This window comes from Macrosteles quadrilineatus, unplaced genomic scaffold (genome assembly GCF_028750875.1).
Source record: "Macrosteles quadrilineatus isolate MER2022 unplaced genomic scaffold, UCM_ALF_1.0 Scaffold_9__3_contigs__length_116548681, whole genome shotgun sequence".
In the NCBI taxonomy this organism is placed as follows: domain Eukaryota; kingdom Metazoa; phylum Arthropoda; class Insecta; order Hemiptera; family Cicadellidae; genus Macrosteles; species Macrosteles quadrilineatus.
The window spans coordinates 56,092,085-56,112,045 of NW_026542602.1; the positions used below are offsets into that span (position 1 = coordinate 56,092,085).

Consider the following 19,961-nt stretch of genomic DNA (forward strand, 5'->3'; position numbering starts at 1 on the left):
TGTTTTTATTGACAGCTTTTTTATTTTCAGGCATTCGAAGAGCTTGAAGTTCTACTAGCTAAGTATGACATCTGCATAGCTATAAAAGAAAAGCTAGTGAAGGATTCCGGTGTGGCTGAAGAGAGTGCTTATGACTACATAGTGCAAAAACTCCTTACAAAACCCCGAGCTAGAGGTATTAAATAATCTAATTTCAAATAGCTCACTTTCATTCTCTCAGTTTTAGTATAAATTAAAATAATAATACCCCCGCCACAGCAAACCTGCATACTAAGCGAATTTTCATTTGCCTGATTGGATTTACACTAAAATGTCTCCTTAAAAATATTAAATTTATTTCCTATTTAAATAGCATTAGTTTAACGAGTACTTAGGTTTGCTGCCACAGGGAGGGTGGGAAAAAAGGTTTTTTTGTAAAATTTTTATAGTTTAGTATGAAATGAATGAATTTTCCAAATACATAAGCATTTCGCTTCTTGCTTATAGTCTGTGTGTTACAGCATTTGCGACTTTCTAGGTTTGGCCATTAAAGAAAAAGAGATTTCAGGTTGGTTTTGAAAATGTTTAGATTTGTTTATCTCCTTATTTGACTAGTGGACCACATTGGTGTTAGCTAAACAAATGCCCCTCGTTGCCTTGTCTTTATTATGCTGCTTGTGACAACTTTGTTATTTTTTCCGGCCTTGCCACTGTATTATATTTGATGTTTATACCTCATTAAATGTTAGTTAAAATATTTGTTACCCACGGGCTTCATATGTTACCCCGTTTGACTTTATATTATTAATAAAACCATTGATTGGTTAACTAAGCTGAAATTAACAAAACAGAATACAGTAATACAAATGATCACACCTGATTTTAACAAGGTAATACATTGATAGAATAACACACAAATAAGTAGAGCTGAGGTATTTATAACATTAGGTGTATGGAAAGTTCCCTTTTGAAACAAATACGACCTTAAAGGGCAATTTATGAAATAATGGATAGTTTTGCGCAATTTTTTCGTCATGACGAAAATTTTAAGTACATGGTTTATAGGAGTGTGACTTGTAGTAAGTTTTATAAACAAAACCAGCTGGGATTATGGTATTTTCTTGAGTCTTGAATTTTAAAGTGAATACACTTCTAAATCTGTGTTTTAAACCTGTATTTTTATTAAGATTTCTAACAAAATCAGCCTCAATATCACCCAAGTAGCCTACTGGAACTGGTCTATATGCTGTTTGTTCACAATTAACTGCTGGTCTTTTCTTTAATCTAGTGTCACTTCTATAATTTTATAGAAGTTTTTGTTAAACCAACTTTTTGTTCCTGGACATGCGGTTTCACTAACTATTCTCTCAAGTCTTCTATTGTAGACATCATACACGAATCATCAGCAATATCTACGTCCTCCAGCCAGTCAACCCCCTTGTAAGCCGCTGGGTAACCTATTCACCTCCCTCATCACTTGATCTGTGACCATCAAGAATATTACTGGCGAGAACAAGCAGCCCTAATTGACTCCTGAACCAACTTGGAAAGGATCCGACAATTTTCATTTATGAATTATAACACCTGTACGTTGTATATTTTTCTATGATGTTAATTATTTTTGCATCTACGTACTAGAGTTTCTTGAATTAGCCATCTACTGAAAAAATAAAAAGCCTTCTCAAAATACACAAACACTAGATACATTGGCGACCGGTATTCTAAACTCTGTTCCATTATTATCCTAAGAGTGTAGAACATGTCTATGCATGAATAGTTTTTTTAAGGCCACCTGCTTCCTCTATTGTTTGGTGTCTACTATCTCTTTAGTTGTGTTTAGTTGTTTATTATTCGATTAAGAATTCCACTATCCACCGAGTGTAATGTAATCCCCTACAGTTGGAACATTTAGGCTTCTCCTCTTTTGTGATCCTATTCTTTAAGCCTTTTTACAGTCTTCAGGTATCAATGTATATACATTTATTCCTTTATCCGTATCTATTTCAGCAAAGGGTAGCATATTTCCGTTGTTAGGTTTAGATTTGCTGTAGGCATTTCAAGAACAATTTTATCAGCACTAGGTGATTTTTAATTTATTTCCTTAATTGCGGCTTTAATTTCGACCTACGCAGATACGGCAGTACTTATTCTAGTGTCTCCTTTATGCTGTATTTTTATGACATTCAGCTTCCCTATTATTTTTTCTCGGCTCTACCCGTCTGTAAAGCTGTTCTTTAAAGAATTATTTTTAACAGAAGTCCTTCATTCACTTTGACTCTACCATTCTTATCATTAATTGGATTTGTTCTGTCATAGAAGGTCATTAATTAATTATTACTGTGTATTAACGCCCGGCCGTTACAATCCACCTTTCAACAATGTATGTGAAAATCACGCCAGGAGGGTGTAATGAATCTCCTGGTTATTAAATTTGAGAACATATCTTCATTTCCTTTTTACCAGTGTTTATTATTATTATTATTATTTTATGGCCAGCATTGGACCACTTAAGTCAATATAATGGTTAGATTCTTTTTAAATTCTGTCTCTTCTTCTTGTCCGTCCAATACTTCTTCATTCTTTCCGACCGTTGTTTTCTTTCTTCTTCCGAAACTACTCTTCCTTGTCTCTGATTGTTTGTTCCTATTGGCAGGATGATATTTTTGTCTTTGAGTACTGCAAGCGCCTCTGACTTATTTTCCAAATCTTCTAATGATATGTTCAACCTTCTCATGTCCTCCTTAATCTCTGTAATCCACCTAAAGTCACTCTTGCTATTCCACAACTTGTCAATTATTTTCTTGCTTATTCTATTTTCCGGTGTCCTTAAAAGATGTCCAATGAATGAAATTCTTTTCTTTTTAATTATACTTGTTAATGGCTCTATTTCCTTATATACAGTTTTATTTGAGGCCAGTCTCCAAACTCCATCTTTTTGATATTTTTTGTTTATACATGTTCTGATGATTCTTCTTTCTATTTTTAGTATTTTATCCATTGCTACAGTGTTAGTTGTTTTAAACATAGTTTCACTTGCATATGTTATTTGTGGAAGTATAACTGCTTTGTAGTGTTTCAATTTTGTTGCTATTGATAGGCATTTTTTGTTGTATGTGTTCTTAGTAATATGTTGCATTCTGATCAATTTATTAATTCTATTTTGCCATGATGGATTTTCTTTAAGATTGTATGTTATAACTTCACCTAAGTATTTGAAATTTTCTACAATTTTGATGCAATGTTCTCCAATTTTGATTTTGTTAGCCAATGGTGGTTTTGTTAACATTATTTCAGTTTTCTCAAAAGAAATTTTTAGACCTATGCTCTGGGCTATTTCCTGAAGTGATTTTATTTGTTGCTTGGTTTCTTGGATGTTATTAGCTAGAAGAGCCAGATCGTCAGCAAATCCTAAACAGTTTAACTTTATGTCATCTTACCAGTGTTTATATTATACCATTATAATATTTTTAGTCATTAGAACAATATCAGCCATTAATTTAATTTCTATATGAATAAGACTTGAAATATCAACAATTATTCCATATTAACAAGTACAATAAATGTTACGATCCAGGCTTCCCAATTATTACAGTTTTGTAAATACATAAGTACATTTTCGAATCAATCAAATAGGAAGTAATGCAATGCTGTAAAACCAGAGCCAGGGATATCAAACATGCGATAGTTTGAACGAATGACTAGAACCTAGACATTGAACTACTGAAACTACATCCTCTCCACGAGAATGCTAACATTGTGAATCTGACAGGGTGGATTGGTAGGCACTAAAGATCTGGACGTGAATAACAACGGGCAAACGTGCTGCGCATACCGAGTGAAGGGAGATTTAGTGCTCAATACATTAGTTTCTAGCGAGAGAATTCCGGACGTACATGTTCTCGCTCTTTTCATTTAGTGGTGAAACAAAACTCGTGCTTTATATAATGTATCTTGTTACTTATTGAATTACATAAATACATTTCTCTGAAGCTTAATATAACAATCTTTGATTGTACCGTAATCTATGGTTGAAGTAATGACACCTAGAATAAATTATTATTGACAACGCAAAAGTTCTGAATATTAAGATTTTATTTTTTATGTATTATATCATTAGCAAGTAATGTTTATGAATGTTTACAATTGATGACAATCCTAATACAATCACCTTTTTTAATGGATCTTTGATCTTGGTATTATCTTTGTTTTAACAGACTGGTGTATTTAATTTTGAATATCATTGGCAGTTTTGAGTAATTAAAATTTATAAGTTATTACTCTAAAGAAAATGGAGTAAGGAAATATTATTGTATCATAAACCATTTATAAAATATTAATTTGATTACATCCTCAGCAAAGAACGCTAGAGGAACCCCTTTAGTTATTAAAACCCCAGTTTTAACCTTGATTGTACATTGAAATGCACCTATAAATTGAAAGAAATCCTTGACTCTTAACCTTTGGTTGTCTGTGACTCATTGGTTGCTAATCAATTTCCCAAGTGGGATGTTCTATTTTATTGCCTCTTCCTTGGTGTATAAAACTAAGGCAACATAGGAAGCGGTTTCGTCTGGTTAATATGTAAGGCGTTTTGTTTATTGCTTTTTTCACTGTAAATGATTTAAAATGACAACAATTATAAGTGTATCAACTTATTTTGTCAACTATTACGTTTTTTTTTTAATTAGCAAAGTTTTCAGGACAAAAGAAAATATACCCAAAAGTAAAAGAGACACATTGTCTAAATTGCCCTTATACAAAATCAATGTAAAACCCATTAATAAAGTTATAGGTTTTACTTAAAGGTGTAACATAGTATTCCTTATTGTACTTCTCAAAGTAAATGTCTGTCTTTGGGTATGTTTTGTTTACAAGACATTATACTACAGCACCAGTTTTTTGTGAAAAGTCTGCGAAGGACTTATTTGTATGTGTAGACCCATTGCTTGCTGAAATTCGTTTTTATGATCCACCTTCACATCCTAGGACGCTACGCCAGAGAGCACAGAACAGAAATACAAAGAGGTACTGCAAAAGTTTTTTTTTTTTTTTTAGAGGTGCTACGTATATCCAGCAAGCATTACGGGCAGTGAAGCCAATCCCCCACCACTCATACGTGCAGTGGCAGTAACTGCTGCATGTAGCGGTAGAACACATTTTTCGGATATCCGATGATTAGACACATCCTAGAGTAGACTTAAAATTACCAAATTTGGCACAGCCAATTTAAATTAGTGCTCCTTACTGAAAGTAAGATTGTAATAAATAAATATATTTAATTTTACTTTAATCAACCGTTAAAAATTCAAGAAACTGTTGAATTGAGTATTAGAACATGAATAAGTAAGTTATCTAGAAAATTCTATATTTTTTGACCAGGAAAGTTTTGTTGGCGGCAAATTTTTAGAGCTTGAGTTAACCAAACATATGTTTTTTTTCGAAAGAGTATGATCAGTGGTTTTGGAAATAAGTCAGAAAAGGAAGAGGAAGCAAGATTTGCGTATGGCTGACGCTCGGGTGCTGCCTTACTGCACACACAATAATTTATTGATTATCTAGATGATTTTATGACCGTATATTTCCTTGTATGCGTTCTTTATTCACTTTAATGTATAAGTTTTTTATATACTGTAAGTGATATTTTTTCCATATGATGGCTATTATATCTATTATTGTTTAACGTATTTAATGACTATCAACCACAAAATCCAAACCAGAAAGTTAACTTAATCATCATTGGTGCGTAGCTATATGAGCTTAGTTCTATATGTTTTAAAATATAATCATTAACGAACTTTTTATGATATAAACATTTCACAGAGTAAAGCTTGGTCCCAGATAGTATTTAGTTCATAAAATAAACACCTACAGTAAAGGATATTTTACATAATATTGTTATATTTGAAATATAAAACAAGTATGCGAATATAAATAAACTGAATGCTTTTGATTTGTTTTCTGCACAGTACTCAATCTATACTGTATACATTAAAAATCGTGTTAAGATGGCAATGAAACAATACACTTTAAGTGATCTATTCACTACGGTAAATTGGATATTTTACAAGTATTTTTACAACATAAACACGTTCACATAAATAATTTGGAAAATAATATACATGCTTGGTTTCCACCACTTGTAGCTATTCTAAAATGTTGTTTTTTACCGTTCCTGACTCCAGTTGCATGCATCAGTCTATGCATTTTGCATAGACGGCTGAGACGCGTGGAACTAGGATCACTCACCGCTCTCCCCACCACTTATAGCCTACGGCCAACGCCGATTTTCGGGTGGCTTCACCTCTCTCGCATGATGCCCTCTCCAATTATATCCTGGGGTCTCTGCGCTACGCTATAGTCTAAAATTATTTACACAATAACTTTAGAGTAGGCTTTGAGGGTCGTAGCACTACTAAAAATAGAATGAATGCATTGCTGATTGGCGAGATTTGAACCGAGGACCTAGGAGACCAAAGTCCCCTACTTAAAGCTCGCTCCTTGAGAAGCAAGTTTACAATGACTGTTACTTGCCTTACCTCCTTGGCCATTGAAACCTCAGAATTTTGTTGGCCCCGGTTTGTATTCATTGGCCTCGCCAACGATGCTTTTCCACTCTTCTCTATTCTCCACTGCCTCAGGAGTAGTGTCCAACACAGCCACATCCTTCAGCCCCTGACTCCTCCATCGCGGTCTCGGCTGTTCTGCCTTCTGGTTTGTTCTGGTCCACAGCTTTAATTAATGATGAGTTCTCTTTCCTCCACATATGTCCAGCCCATCTCTGTCTCCTACTTTTTATCCTTGCTACTACATCTGGATGATTATACACATCTCTCAATTCTCTTTTCTTCCTAATTCTCCAGCCTTTTTCATCTTGAATTGGTCCGTATATTTTTCTCAGAATCTTGTTTGTAAAAATAATAAGTTTCTTTTCAATTCTTTTGTTAGTGCCTATGATTCCGATCCCTATAGTAGTCCGGGAAGAATGATCGAGTGGTAGATTTACTATACTGTATATTATTCAAGCTATTAGACTAACTTAGGACATTTTTACCACACGATTCGTTTTTGCAAAATTAATTATATATACGAGTCCAACACTAGTTTGTTACTTAATATTTGCGTTTTGTCACCATATTCTTTTCATATTTTTTCATAATCGTCTGTCACTAAATTACTTGTTGTAATTGCTTTCTTACTATTTATCATTTATATATACCTAATTTTTAATTCTTGCTATATGTCTAACAGTTTTTATTTATCGTTATCACTTGTTTTTATTTATAATTTACATTTTCTATTAGATGCGTTGTAGCATTTCATGAAGCTTCTTTTATATACTGGACATTTTCCGTTGGGAGTATACAGATTTTTTTCTGATTCTCAGGAGCTATAGTTTTCGGGTCTGATCAAGAGGTGGCTGGTTTGATGAAAGCCATTCGTCGCTGTAACGCCACAGGCAGCTTCTCATGGATAGGCAGCGACGGCTGGTCAGCGAGGTCCTTAGTTTGGCAGGGCAGTGAGGCTGAAGTTGAGGGAACCCTTAGTGTGCAACCTCAGGCCAACCCTGTGTTAGGGTTTGACACATACTTCCTCAACCTGACTGTGGAGAACAACAAGAGGAACCCTTGGTTCGTAGGTATGTGATCTATATAGCAACTGTAAATAGGCTACTGATAAGAAGTCTGTAATATTTAATAGCAAAGAAACAATTCGATTAGATAATGATAAGCTAGAATGCATATTTTATAGTGTGGAGACAAGATAAAGGGTTGATGTTTAACGAATGATCAACTTTATTAATAATTGAAATCATAGGAGCCCTGTTAATGAGAACAGAGCCTGTTCTAACCATAACCATGTTAGAAACCATGGTAAATCAGTTAGACTAGATTATATTAATAGGCAAGGATGTTTATTTAAAACCGTTTTTTCTCAGCTCGTGTGCAACGAAGGGAACATCTACGTATACTGTTGGAAATATATTTTCCTGTTGATGTGCAGAATCCTTTAATAAATTAAAATAGGCTAAAAAATAAGCACAAAAAAAACTTAAAATTAAAAAAAAAAATTTGCATGGACCTTATGGGTTGCCAAGCTGGTGACAAAATCAAATGGAAGATACTCCAATCACATGGTGTATTTACAGCGTAGGGTGAAAATAGGGAAATCTGTCTGCATAACATATTTTTGGTCGAGTTTTTTACCACTGGACGATCTCTAATCAGAATAAAATGATAATAGCCAGAAATGACACTGCCACAACAGGAGGTGTAAGGTTGGAAGATTAGTGTTGAATGGATGAGGCATGGTAACAGCTTTGTGATGTCAATGGCAAAGCACTTTAAGATTTAAAGCCAAGGTGAAGAACAACACGGCCTGCGTCTAGTTTTTAAATGATAAAAACATTTCTGGCACTGTTTTAAGATTGAGCCGTGTAACTAGGTGAGCATTATTTACACTAAACTACCTATCAATGTGACTTTGGATGAGTAAAGTACAAACATGCAAACATGTTAATTATCAATAACAAAGTTAATGAACCCATATAAAGTAAATTAGATTGTAATAATACCCCTGCACAGCAAACCATATAGACTAAGTGGACTTGCATTTGCATTATTGGCTTTTCAGAACATTTTAGCGAATTTTCCTCAGAAGTAGTAGCTATACGGTTGTAGTAATGAAGTATCAGCTGTAGGTGACCTAGTAAGACCTAGGACCGGGACAGATTTACTTTTTCATGTCCATAGAGGCCAAAAGCACTTTCACCTTTGCCTTACTATTGTTTTCGAATATTATGATTTCAATTGTTGAATAGTCTACTTTTCTTTCAAGATTGTTTATTTAATGTGGAAAAAATACACATAAAAATAGGTATTTAGGTAAAAGTTAGTCTGTTATGTATTTATTTATTAAAACTCTTTTCTGGATAGCTTGACAGCCTCCAAACTCTACAACCTCTGAGTCCACAAACTGTCGAATTAGTGACGTTTTACAGTAAAATGTTCGAATTTTAAAAATATAATTCAAAAACTATATTAAGGAGAACATCATTCCTTGTATTTGAATAAAACTCGTAGACAGATTAGGTATTTAATTGTTTTTTGAATTTTTTTGTATTTATCGTTATGACATTTATAGGTTACGTTATATAATGTATTCACTGGTGGTACCTTAAAGAATATTTATAAATCAAAGCAAGTTTTCAGGTTGACAAATCATTTCAGACACCAACCGAGTAAATCATCATACGCCAAATCCTTTGCAACCACCAAGATTGTTTATATTTTTGTATTTTTAATCTCGTCAGTTATCCCAGCAGCGGCGAGCAAACAATTTCTCAGCAAGCTGCAAACGTCCACCAGCCAAAACATTTTTCTTTCAGAGCTTTTTACCAGTATTTTGGATCTAAATGTTTAAAGACTGCAAATATTTGATGTGTATAAATACATAGTTATGGAAAAGTAATGGATATTAATATTTGTTATAAAGTAGGCTAAGGGGATTTTTTATTAATAAATATGATCAAATTTCAAAATTAAAACTGTATAAATAAGTGTTTACATTCTACAACACTTTGTTCAATTTTGTTTATGATGGTTGTAATACAGATATTTTTAGCTCAGTAAAGTTATACATTCTGTGTTTTTATAAATTTATATATACGGTATATGTAAATCATATATATATCTACAACTGTACTATTAGCTGAATATTATTTTATTTGGAAACCCATAAATTAATAGTTTTACTTGAACTATCAACTATTATTTAAAGCATTTATGATTACATTAATTATTTTGACCGTATTATATATTTTTTAGCTTTATATTTCAGTTCCAAAAAGTAGACAGTTTGCTAAAATGCCAATGTTTTATTTAAAAAAGAACTTACAAAAGTACAATATTGATATAATATGTCGTGGTGTGAGATACATTTTTGTTCTCAGTCAATCGCACTAACTATCCCAAATTGAATGGGCAACCTTATATTGATCTAACCACAATACACATTCCACAATGCACATACACAATGTACATTCCGTGTCTCTTCCGGTTGGTATAGTATGAAAAACTATATGAGGAAATATGACCGTTGACTAGTGTATATCGTGAATGATATAACTAAACTCAAAAGGGGGCCAATTCAACAATGTTGTTTTTAGCAAAAAAACTGACTTAAGTTAGTTCATATACAAGTGTATATTAAACATTATACAGTAGTATCTAAATTCAATGATTTTCTGTAAAGATTTTTGTATCAGCTAACGAACTTATTCCTATACAGATGCTATTAGATTTCAGCTTTCGCCATTTTATCTCCTCGTGACAAAGCGAGGAGTTTGTCTGCCAAAATATTTGGTAGAAACGCTTCCTGACGGTCAGATAACATTGTTTGACTGTCGCCGTGTCGAGGTGAAATCTCATGTGATTCTCAGGTTTAACCTTGGTATCCATAGTGTAACCAAGTGGTAGGTAAACATTAGAGTAGAGAATACGAATACACATATTATATGCACGTATACCCGTCGTATTTTTATTTTACATATTGTGATTTGATTATCAACAAAGTTTTATCTATATCTTCTAGTTCTGTATCTAGTTCTTTGAAATTTTATTAGTTTTAGCATATTTTTCTTAAAGAAAATACGTTTTTACCGTAGGTCTCATAATGAGACTTGGACCCGAGACATATTTCCTTTTTTGTTTTAAAGTACCCAGAGACCAAAACCACCCTGTGTGTTCTTTAGTGCGATAACTCGTGAAAATTTGGTACAAACGTGTAAACCTACGTTTGTTTGAACGATTTCACAAACTAGCATGATCTAATAATGAGAATGGGGTTTATGTTTTATGAGGTAAAATTGGGGTTTCTTATTTTTGACTCTAAAACAAATTTTTAATTTCATTCTTAATCATTTTGTGGAACTTGAAATAAATAATTTAATATATTGAAGCGTTGTTGCATGTCTATGGGTTATGGGAAAAAATTAAAATTTAAATTACACATTGTTATTCTTATAAATAAACTGACATATTGATTATTTATAGTTTGGACATTTGGTTTATTTTATATGAAGCTATCAAATTTCGATGAAAAAAACACACCTCATCTCCCCTGTAGCAGCAAACCCAAGTTCTCTTTAAAATTGTTGTTATTTAAATAGGAAATAAATGTGTAAAAATAAGGACATAGTTGGTAGAAATCTAGCCAGGTAAATGGAAGCTCGCGCAGTCTGTAGGGTATTAGATGCGTATGAAGAATTATTGTTAAACTGTATTGAAACATTTTCACACTAAACAGTTTTCACCTTCACTCGTTTCGCACCACATAATATCTTCTTTAAGGCCTGAGACAATGATAAGCCTGGTGTTTAGAAACGTTGATAGCAATAGTTAATTATTGATATAGATTTTTTGTGAGCTGTTCTAGTCGGAGCAACCAAGCCGTTATTTTTTTCTCCGGGTTGCCATTGTCAAAAATCTCAGTTCAGAAAATTCATATCCGTTTTTGTCTACGAAAGGGTGTATGTTTGTATTGGAAATATCTGAAATATATCAATTTCCGTCCTTAATGTTGTGGGTTAAATCTATGTCCTATTTATTTAAAACATCATTGGAACTACAGTACTTCAAAGGAAGTAATTTATTTTCTGGACTATGTGCGGTGTTGGGCAATTATTGTATCCCGCCTGAATATAGAAACATTTTGATTATTGCGATCGGTACCATATACGATATGTACCATTCACTACAAATTTGAAATTGCAGTTATGCTGATATTTTAATGCATTTTAATACATACTAATTAATTGTAAATTAATTTTTTTTTTATAGAGTTTTGGGAGGATCACTTCCACTGCCGGTACCCCAACAGTTCGCGGACCCCTCACAACTTCAAATATACCCGCCAGTGTACCACCCAGGAGCGACTCACAAGAGGGAACACAGCCTTCGAGAACCAGCTTCAGTTTGTTAGCGATGCGGTGATGGCCTTCGCACACGCCTTCAAGGACATGCATGCGGAGGTGTGCCACGGTCGCCCAGGACTGTGCGAGGCGATGAGGCCTACCAGAGGTCCAGAACTGCTCAGGCACCTGAAGAATGTCAACTTTAAAGGTACCGTTGTTAACAATAGATTCTGTATATAGAATTTTCGTATTGTTAAATATTGCATTAGTTGGTGGTTGATTTTAGAGTAAAAGTTATTCGAAATATTTAATTATTTGGTTTTTCGTATTGTGTGAAAACCAAATCATCGTATGGCTTGAGGTCACGGAATCATATGTTTCATTAATGTTGATAAATTAGCCTAATAAAGTAAAAAATGGTGGAGACAAAAATAGTCTAATTTCCTGTAGGAGACGAAAGTTTTATTTATAAAAAACAGACTAAGTAACACAATGTCCACTATTTATTACCAATCACTTGCACTTAAATGTTAACATCACATTTTCTGTATGTAATTTAAATATTTACCTCGTAAGTACATTGCATGCTTATCGAAGAAAATCCAGCCTCTCCTTGTATTGTGCGTGTGTTAACACTAGTAACAGTTTGGCAATTCTTTATTTTGCTGCAATGCAGATATTAATTATTTTTTTCATATCGAAATCAGAAACGCTACGCAGGTAAAATTTCCGTTTTATATAATACTAGCAGAGTACGTTGTTGGAACATAAGTATAAAATGCTTATTGCAGTTATACTCAAGCTTTGGGTTTGCAATGGGGGAAGACACAGTTTGATAAAATTTGTTTAGTTAAATTTACGGTATACTATAGTATTACACATTTACCATGGCCATAATATTCCATCACTGCACCTAAAGAAGAAAATAAATAATCAATCATTCGCACAATATCACAAATTATTCATAAATAAAAAAAAACATAACTGTAAACAATCATAATTGGGACAGTTCTCATTATGTGTATTACAGCATTTTGTTTCTTCTTAGTTCAAATTACCTGTTGTCATAAATGCGAAAAAAATATTAGTGCTGCACCCTGTTGGTAAACCTTTTAACTTTTTAATGGTATTGCATTTCATAGAATAAACTTGCCTAGTTGAAACAGCTGACTAAATTCTTTAATTGCCTTTAAATATGAATACTCATAAGGTTAACATGGGGAACTACAGAGCCACTGGGGCGGAGCCTGGAAGGATTTTTCAGATAAGAATATGCCTATATGTTAATTGGGAATGTGAGCTATCATCATGCCAAATATCAGCCCAATCCGTCCAGTCAAGGCCTAGTGTGGCCTTGGTCCAGTAGTTAATGCGCGATTGAACTTTAAACAAAGAAACATATAAACAAACAAACAAACATTCACTTTTTATAATATTAGTAAGATATAAAATCACATATAATAAAGTTATCAATCCAGGAGGAAGATCGTCTTCTATCTTAGCGTTTGTTTACTTGAGTGAAAAAAGGAATTATCATGAGCTATTGAAATATTTAGTCAAGAGAATTTTACATTAATTTAGAGTAAAATAAAGGCTCAAGGGACAATTTTCTGGTGGAATTGTGAAAGTATTAAGATTGCTTTTACTATCAACCTAGAAATCACCTGTTTGGGCTTTAATTTGTACAGTAAGTCCCATTGATATTACAACAACAATAATACTGATAATTTTTGACAAAAATTTTAGTATGCCCACAAATATTTTTGCAGGACTATCAGGTGACAAGTTCAAGTTTGACCCCAATGGTGACGGACCAGCCCGGTACAACATAATTCACTTCAAACAAGTAACAGCTGGCAACTACCAGTGGGTTAGGGTCGGAGAATATGATGATGGGGAGCTGAGACTGAACATGACTGGTAAACTAACTATCAAACTAGCAATCAACTATAGATTATAGTATATTATACTCGTGCCTTGCAACGAGGTCAGTATGCAAAAGAGACAGTGTTGGCTCTTTAAAAATGGCTTAAAAATAATTGCACGCCTATTATTATTATCAATTATCAATCATTGAGATGGGGACGCCACCTAGGTGCGTATTTTAACCCAAATATGAGTGATGGATGAGTGTAGAATGGTGTGTGATGACCTGTGTAGCTTTGTTACTGACTAAGATAAGCGGTTTCATTAGTCAGGATCATCTATATATAAAGCCAAAAGTACCCATGAACTTTTGAGAAAACTACTCACATCCCCATAAACCATATACTTAAAATGTTCGTCATGACGAGAAACCTTGCGCAAAATTATCCATTATTTCATAAATTGCCCTATAAGGTCGTAATTGCTTTCCAAAGGGAACTTTCCATTTACCTAATGTTAAAAATACCTCAGCTGTTATTATTTGTTTGTATTACCATTACTGTTTTCTGTTTTGTTTATTTCATCTTAACCTAACCAATCAATAGTTTTATTAATACCAAAGATTACATATGCTAACGTAATCTTTGTTAATACTAATGTAGTAAAACGGGGTGGAGCCCGTGGGTAACAGCTAGTTTATTTAAAGCTCAATGATCAGGAACAGCTGGGTCCAGTTTCGAACCATCAAAAAGCTACTGACTTTTCTCAGGATCGAACCGGCGACCTTTTGATTACTAGGCAAGCACTTTAACCACTCAGCCTAGCATTAAGAAACGAAATTGAACTGTTTTACTTAGCTTGATAATAGTACGTTATTGTTTATTTAGACTGTGAACACTTGTTTAGGCTGGCTAGGATACAAACCCAATGATCGATTGTAAGGTATAATCAAATAACATGCTGAATGGTATGTACTGTGTGCGAAAAGAAATCATAATAGTTCCAAACATGTCAATAGTGTAATTTTCTAAAATATTTTAGTGAATTATAATCTAAAATTACAAAAATATATTTAAAAAAAATATTTACATAAAACTCAGGATAAGAGCCTAGGTTGATACAGCAATCAGTATAGAATCTTAATATTATTTCCTATACCAATGACTAATTTATTTTACAATGATAATTATATTATTACAGCATTTCACAATATCAGAGCACGCTCAGTATATATCAAATACCCCCGCCGCAGCAAACCTGCAGACTAAGCGAATTTCCATTTGACTGATTGGATTTACACTGAAATGTCTACTTGAAAATATAACATTTATTCTTGATTTAAATAGAATTAGTTTAACAAGTACTTAGGTTTGCTGCATCAGGGAGGGTAAAACTGATTTTTTTTTAAATGTGTAGATAGTTAGTTAGAAATAAAAACTTTTCCAAATTTGATCAAAATATGTTCACAAACAAGCAAACTACAACAGTTTACTTATTCTGCATAAGAATAACATGGGAATTTTAAATTTACAATTTTTTTGGAATTTTCTCCGTAACCATTAGGCGCATAATAATGCTTCAATATACTAAATTATTTGTTTTTTTAAGCTCTACAAAATGGTTTGGAAAGAAATTGCTAAATTTTATGTTTTTTGGGTCAAAAATGGGAAAAACCTATTTTTACCCCATAAAACCCCCCGTAAACCCCCGTTCCCATGGTCCGATCATGCTGGATCGCGAACTCGTTCGAATAAACGTACTTTTACACGTTTGTACCAATTTTCATTAAAATCTGATCATTTTTGCTCGAGTTATCGTGCTGACGGACACACACATATATATATATATATATATACATATATAAATACTAGCTGACCCGGCGAACTTCGTATCGCCTAAGTTATAGGTTTCCCCTAAGACAGACCGATGGAAAGAAAGTACCGTTACGTTTAATTTTCAAGATGATCTCGTTCGCATCGCTCAATCACCTCCAGGTTGGAGTTCGTTCGCTACGCTCACTCACCTTTTGGTAGCAAATTAGCTGTTGTCATAAATGTAAAAGAAATAATAGTGCTGCACCCTGTTGGTAATCCTTGTAACTTTAATGCTATTGAACATCATAGAACTAACAGAACCAACTTGTTTAATTGAAACAGCTGTTAAGATTCATTAATTCCATTTCTCATAAGGTTAACATGGGAAACTCCAGAGCCACTGGGGCGGAGCCCTTTTAAGAATTTCGAAACGGGAAATAGTTTACGTCCGATTCGCATACCTACAGAATTTACACACAAAATTTCATAACGATCGGTGAAGTCGTTCCGGAGGAGTTTGCAGACAAACACTGTGACACGAGAATTTTATATATTAGATATAAATATATAAATATATATATATATATATGAATTTGAACGGATGGTGTTTTTGGCCTCTGGGGACCTCAAAACGAAAAAAAATTGGTCCCGCGTCCAGGTCTTACCATGAGTACTACGGTAATAGCTTATTCCCTATATGGGAAATTCGCTAAAACATAAACAAATGACGTAACTGAAAGAATCCTATACTAATGACATTAACATTTTGTGTGACAGTTCTAATTAAGTAATTTAAATAATGTTTACATTTGAGCGAGTGACATCGCTCTTACTTTCTCCCCCTAGTATATGGTATAGTATATGGAGAAAGTATTGTTGTCGTCAACATTATTTTCGAGTTTGAGTTTTGAGTGTATATTTTCATTTTAGGACCCCCTGAATCCAAAAAAGTGGTTTTCGAAGTGATGTCTGTGTGTGTGTGTATGTGTACTGAGCCACAGACCACACCTGTATTCTTTTTCCTGTAGTTTTTTGAAAATTGTTTTTTAATGGGGATTTTCCTATCAAAACTCACAAAATAACGGAAAATTCAGATTTTGTCAATAATGGTTCGAATGGTTTTGATAAATATTTAGTATGTTATAGTCCTTTAAATTTTGAACGACATGCTACAAATCTCATTACCGTAAAAATTACGGTTCAAAAGTTATTGTAACTTATGGTATTTTTCAAACCCCATAAAATGCAAAATCGGATTTTTGAAATAACCCTGTTTTGATTAAAATTAATGTGCTATGGCCCTTATAATTCTAAACAAAATAATGCAACCCCCATTACTGCAAAAATTACTACAACTTTTGTGTTTTTCCTACAAAATTATCATAGTTACATCATAGTTACTCCCACCACTTACACATTAGAAAGGTTTTTGACAAGCTTATAGGAAAAAGTATGTGTCTGATTGCCGATACCGTTTATTTATGTTTATGATCCATACCCTTTCTGTTCTAATATCCGTGAAGTATTTAATATGTTTTAACCAGCTGTGTTAAAATGTCAAATCAAAATTCATTTGACAGTTTAGTTATGCTTGTTTACATTTAATCTTTGTGATAGCCTATTGTACTTTGCTACCATGGAGACCAATCACATATTTTCACATTAAAATCTCCCACATCAGAACTTTGAAAGCCCATAGGGCAGATTCCTAGGTCAATATCAAATTGGAAATAGTTTATAAATCCTCGTAGCAGTAGCTTAATTTTCGTCCAATTTGAGCCCAGTCGGTTCAGTAGTTTTTGAGTTTAGTTTATACAAACATGCACACATAGATACCCCCTTTTCTTTATATAGTAATAAAAAAAATATATAAAAAAACAATTGTAGAGCTATGATAGCTTTGTTTATTGCCTTAGCTCCACATGTTCCTTAGCCAGACCAAACACATTTAATTTAAATGCCTAATGATGACGGATGACTGAATCCAGTTTTGAACAACTAGAGCTTATGAACCATCAACAAGCTACTGGCCTTTCTCGAGATGGAACTGGGACCTTGCAGTTTCATGATTGGAAAGGTGACTCTTTGACACTACAACCTTTGGGGAAATTAAGACTACAATCCTCTTAGATGTAAACCGCTTAAAGTCAATAAGGGGGTGATTTAAAACATGTTTTAAAAGTTGTTTGCAAAACCCGTGTTTTTGGCTTTTCACATGTCATGGCTTTTAATATTTCCTTAGGGAACGGTCTCTAGTAGTTATCTAACGACAACTTGTGTGTAGATAGCATCACAAATTTGTGGACTAATGACGATAGTTTTCACGACGTTGATCTGGAAACCTCCTCATTTAGAGGCAACACTTAAATAATCCAGTTTGAATACGGTTAAGATCTAGCCATAGCAACATTTTCAGCATTTAGTTATCCTTTCATATTGAATTGTTTTCATTTGTTTATTGTTGTTCGGTTTTTCGTATTTTGGTGTATTGTCTTTGAATTTTTTTTTGAAGTTGACAAGTTTCATTTTTGAATAAAATTTTACCAAAGGAAAAAGATATGAAAGTTCTATCATTTTAATATTCAAATTGCAATCGTGTCAATTGAAGTAGGCCTATGTAGACTAAAACCAATCTACTCACAGTAATTATTTAATAAAAAAGGCATTGATAGTTATCATTAAATTCGTCATTGGTATAGGACTTTATGAATGAAGTAATATCAAATTTTATTAACGTAAGTCCTTAATCAATAGTCATCATTCAGCAATCATTCATAGCTCTTTTAGATGATAAACCATATTATGGATGTACGTTGCACCAAGATTCAGGCTACTGGAAATAAGCAACGCACATTTTCAAACCTCTTTGATCCTGTTGAATAGGGTGAGATTAGAACTGCATTTGAAAGGGCCCCTATATGTCTTTGATCACTGTCCTGCCTCAATGAAACTGAACGGGAAACTTCGACATCATATCAAGCACAACAACTTTCAGAAGTCTTACCTACGATACCACGAATTGTATCTTGGGAAAAGATTAATTGAAAACAACTCCAAAATTTTATCGAGGGTAACTTTTGTATTTAGCATGTTCATGTTAACTAGGATACAAACTTTGTGTTGATTTTTTTCTGTTGTCACATAAACAATACTGAGATCAACTAACATGAGTCACACACAACTTCGTATTACCGTTAATACCAACCAGCTGGATTAATGATTGATGCAAGTTGCTGCCTTCAAGAAAAATGTCATCATTCATATTGTGTTTTTTTTTTTTTTATAATGATGCTCACACAACACTGTAAAACACTGTTGTTTTGTGTGTAGATTATAGTTTAATGGCACATATAAATGAGCGATTATTTATTGCAGTTTCCATTTAAATTTGAAATTTTGAGGAAACTCGTAAGCAGGTTTCACTGATCGTCAATTAATGTGTTTTCCAGGTATTCAGTTTAAACTGTCACATCCTCAGCCTCCTGAAAGTGTATGCAGCCCGGCCTGTGAACTCGGACAAGCCAAGAAATACGTGGAGGGAGAGTCTTGCTGTTGGCACTGCTTTAACTGTTCGCAGTATCAGGTAAAGGCCTAACTGTCAATTAGAGTTTTTGGTGAAGCATTTTCTTAAATTTCGGGGGATTAATGAGGATGATAACCAATTTTGGCATCACAATGAGGGACGGGTGGTACTACAACAGTAACGGGACACGACTGGACACGGCGTGATCGGGCGGGGGTTATGTCTAGACTCCCGGCTAATGTCCCGTCACCGTTGTAGTATTACCCTTCGTTTTTAACCCTAAATGTTCGTTTTTATGTTCGTGTGCGTGTGCGTGTTAAATTTATTTATTTATTATGAATTGACGACCTTCAAATAAAGCAAGAATACATATGTACTGGCCCAACGATGACTCCTTTGTGAGTCGAAACCTATTGCAATTTAGCAAAGGTATTTACACCAAATATTTAGCGAAAAATAACGTTCAAAACACTAGTGAAAGAGGGTCTATATATTCTCGACCATTTAAAGTGCTAAATAAGCACTTCAAGCATGGTCTCAAATATCTAATGACTCACTATCTACTCTTATTATGAAATATACTATTTTTAATGCAAACATCGGCCAGCTGATGATTACACTTTTCTAAGAGTCTCTTCCTAGCCTCCACAATTCACATGTTAACTATTTTTATGGTTTGCTGTGTAATAATTCATATAAAATCATTTGATAAGTGCTTTCGAACTACTGGGTAATAAACATTATGACAAGCTTCAGCTTTTGTATAGTATGTTTAATAGCAGCATCAAAAGTCAGTGCTAAATATAAGTCTCTTTTTGATCTTGCTACCTGATTAGCTTAAGTACTCCATGAAAAAATAAGGAACATC

The 19,961-nt window shown here is 33.6% G+C and overlaps 1 protein-coding gene across 1 annotated transcript in view; it reads left to right on the forward strand.

Moving 5' to 3' along the window:
* The window catches only part of LOC129002440 (metabotropic glutamate receptor 2-like), a 43,649-nt gene that overhangs the window by 12,704 nt on the left and 10,984 nt on the right, over nucleotides 1-19,961 (forward strand). Inside the window, exons 4-8 of the mRNA XM_054430240.1 lie at nucleotides 31-175; nucleotides 7,364-7,615; nucleotides 11,817-12,098; nucleotides 13,660-13,809; nucleotides 19,020-19,153. Of these exons, the coding sequence (XP_054286215.1) occupies nucleotides 31-175; nucleotides 7,364-7,615; nucleotides 11,817-12,098; nucleotides 13,660-13,809; nucleotides 19,020-19,153 (963 nt within the window). The remainder of the gene's footprint in view (nucleotides 1-30; nucleotides 176-7,363; nucleotides 7,616-11,816; nucleotides 12,099-13,659; nucleotides 13,810-19,019; nucleotides 19,154-19,961) is intronic.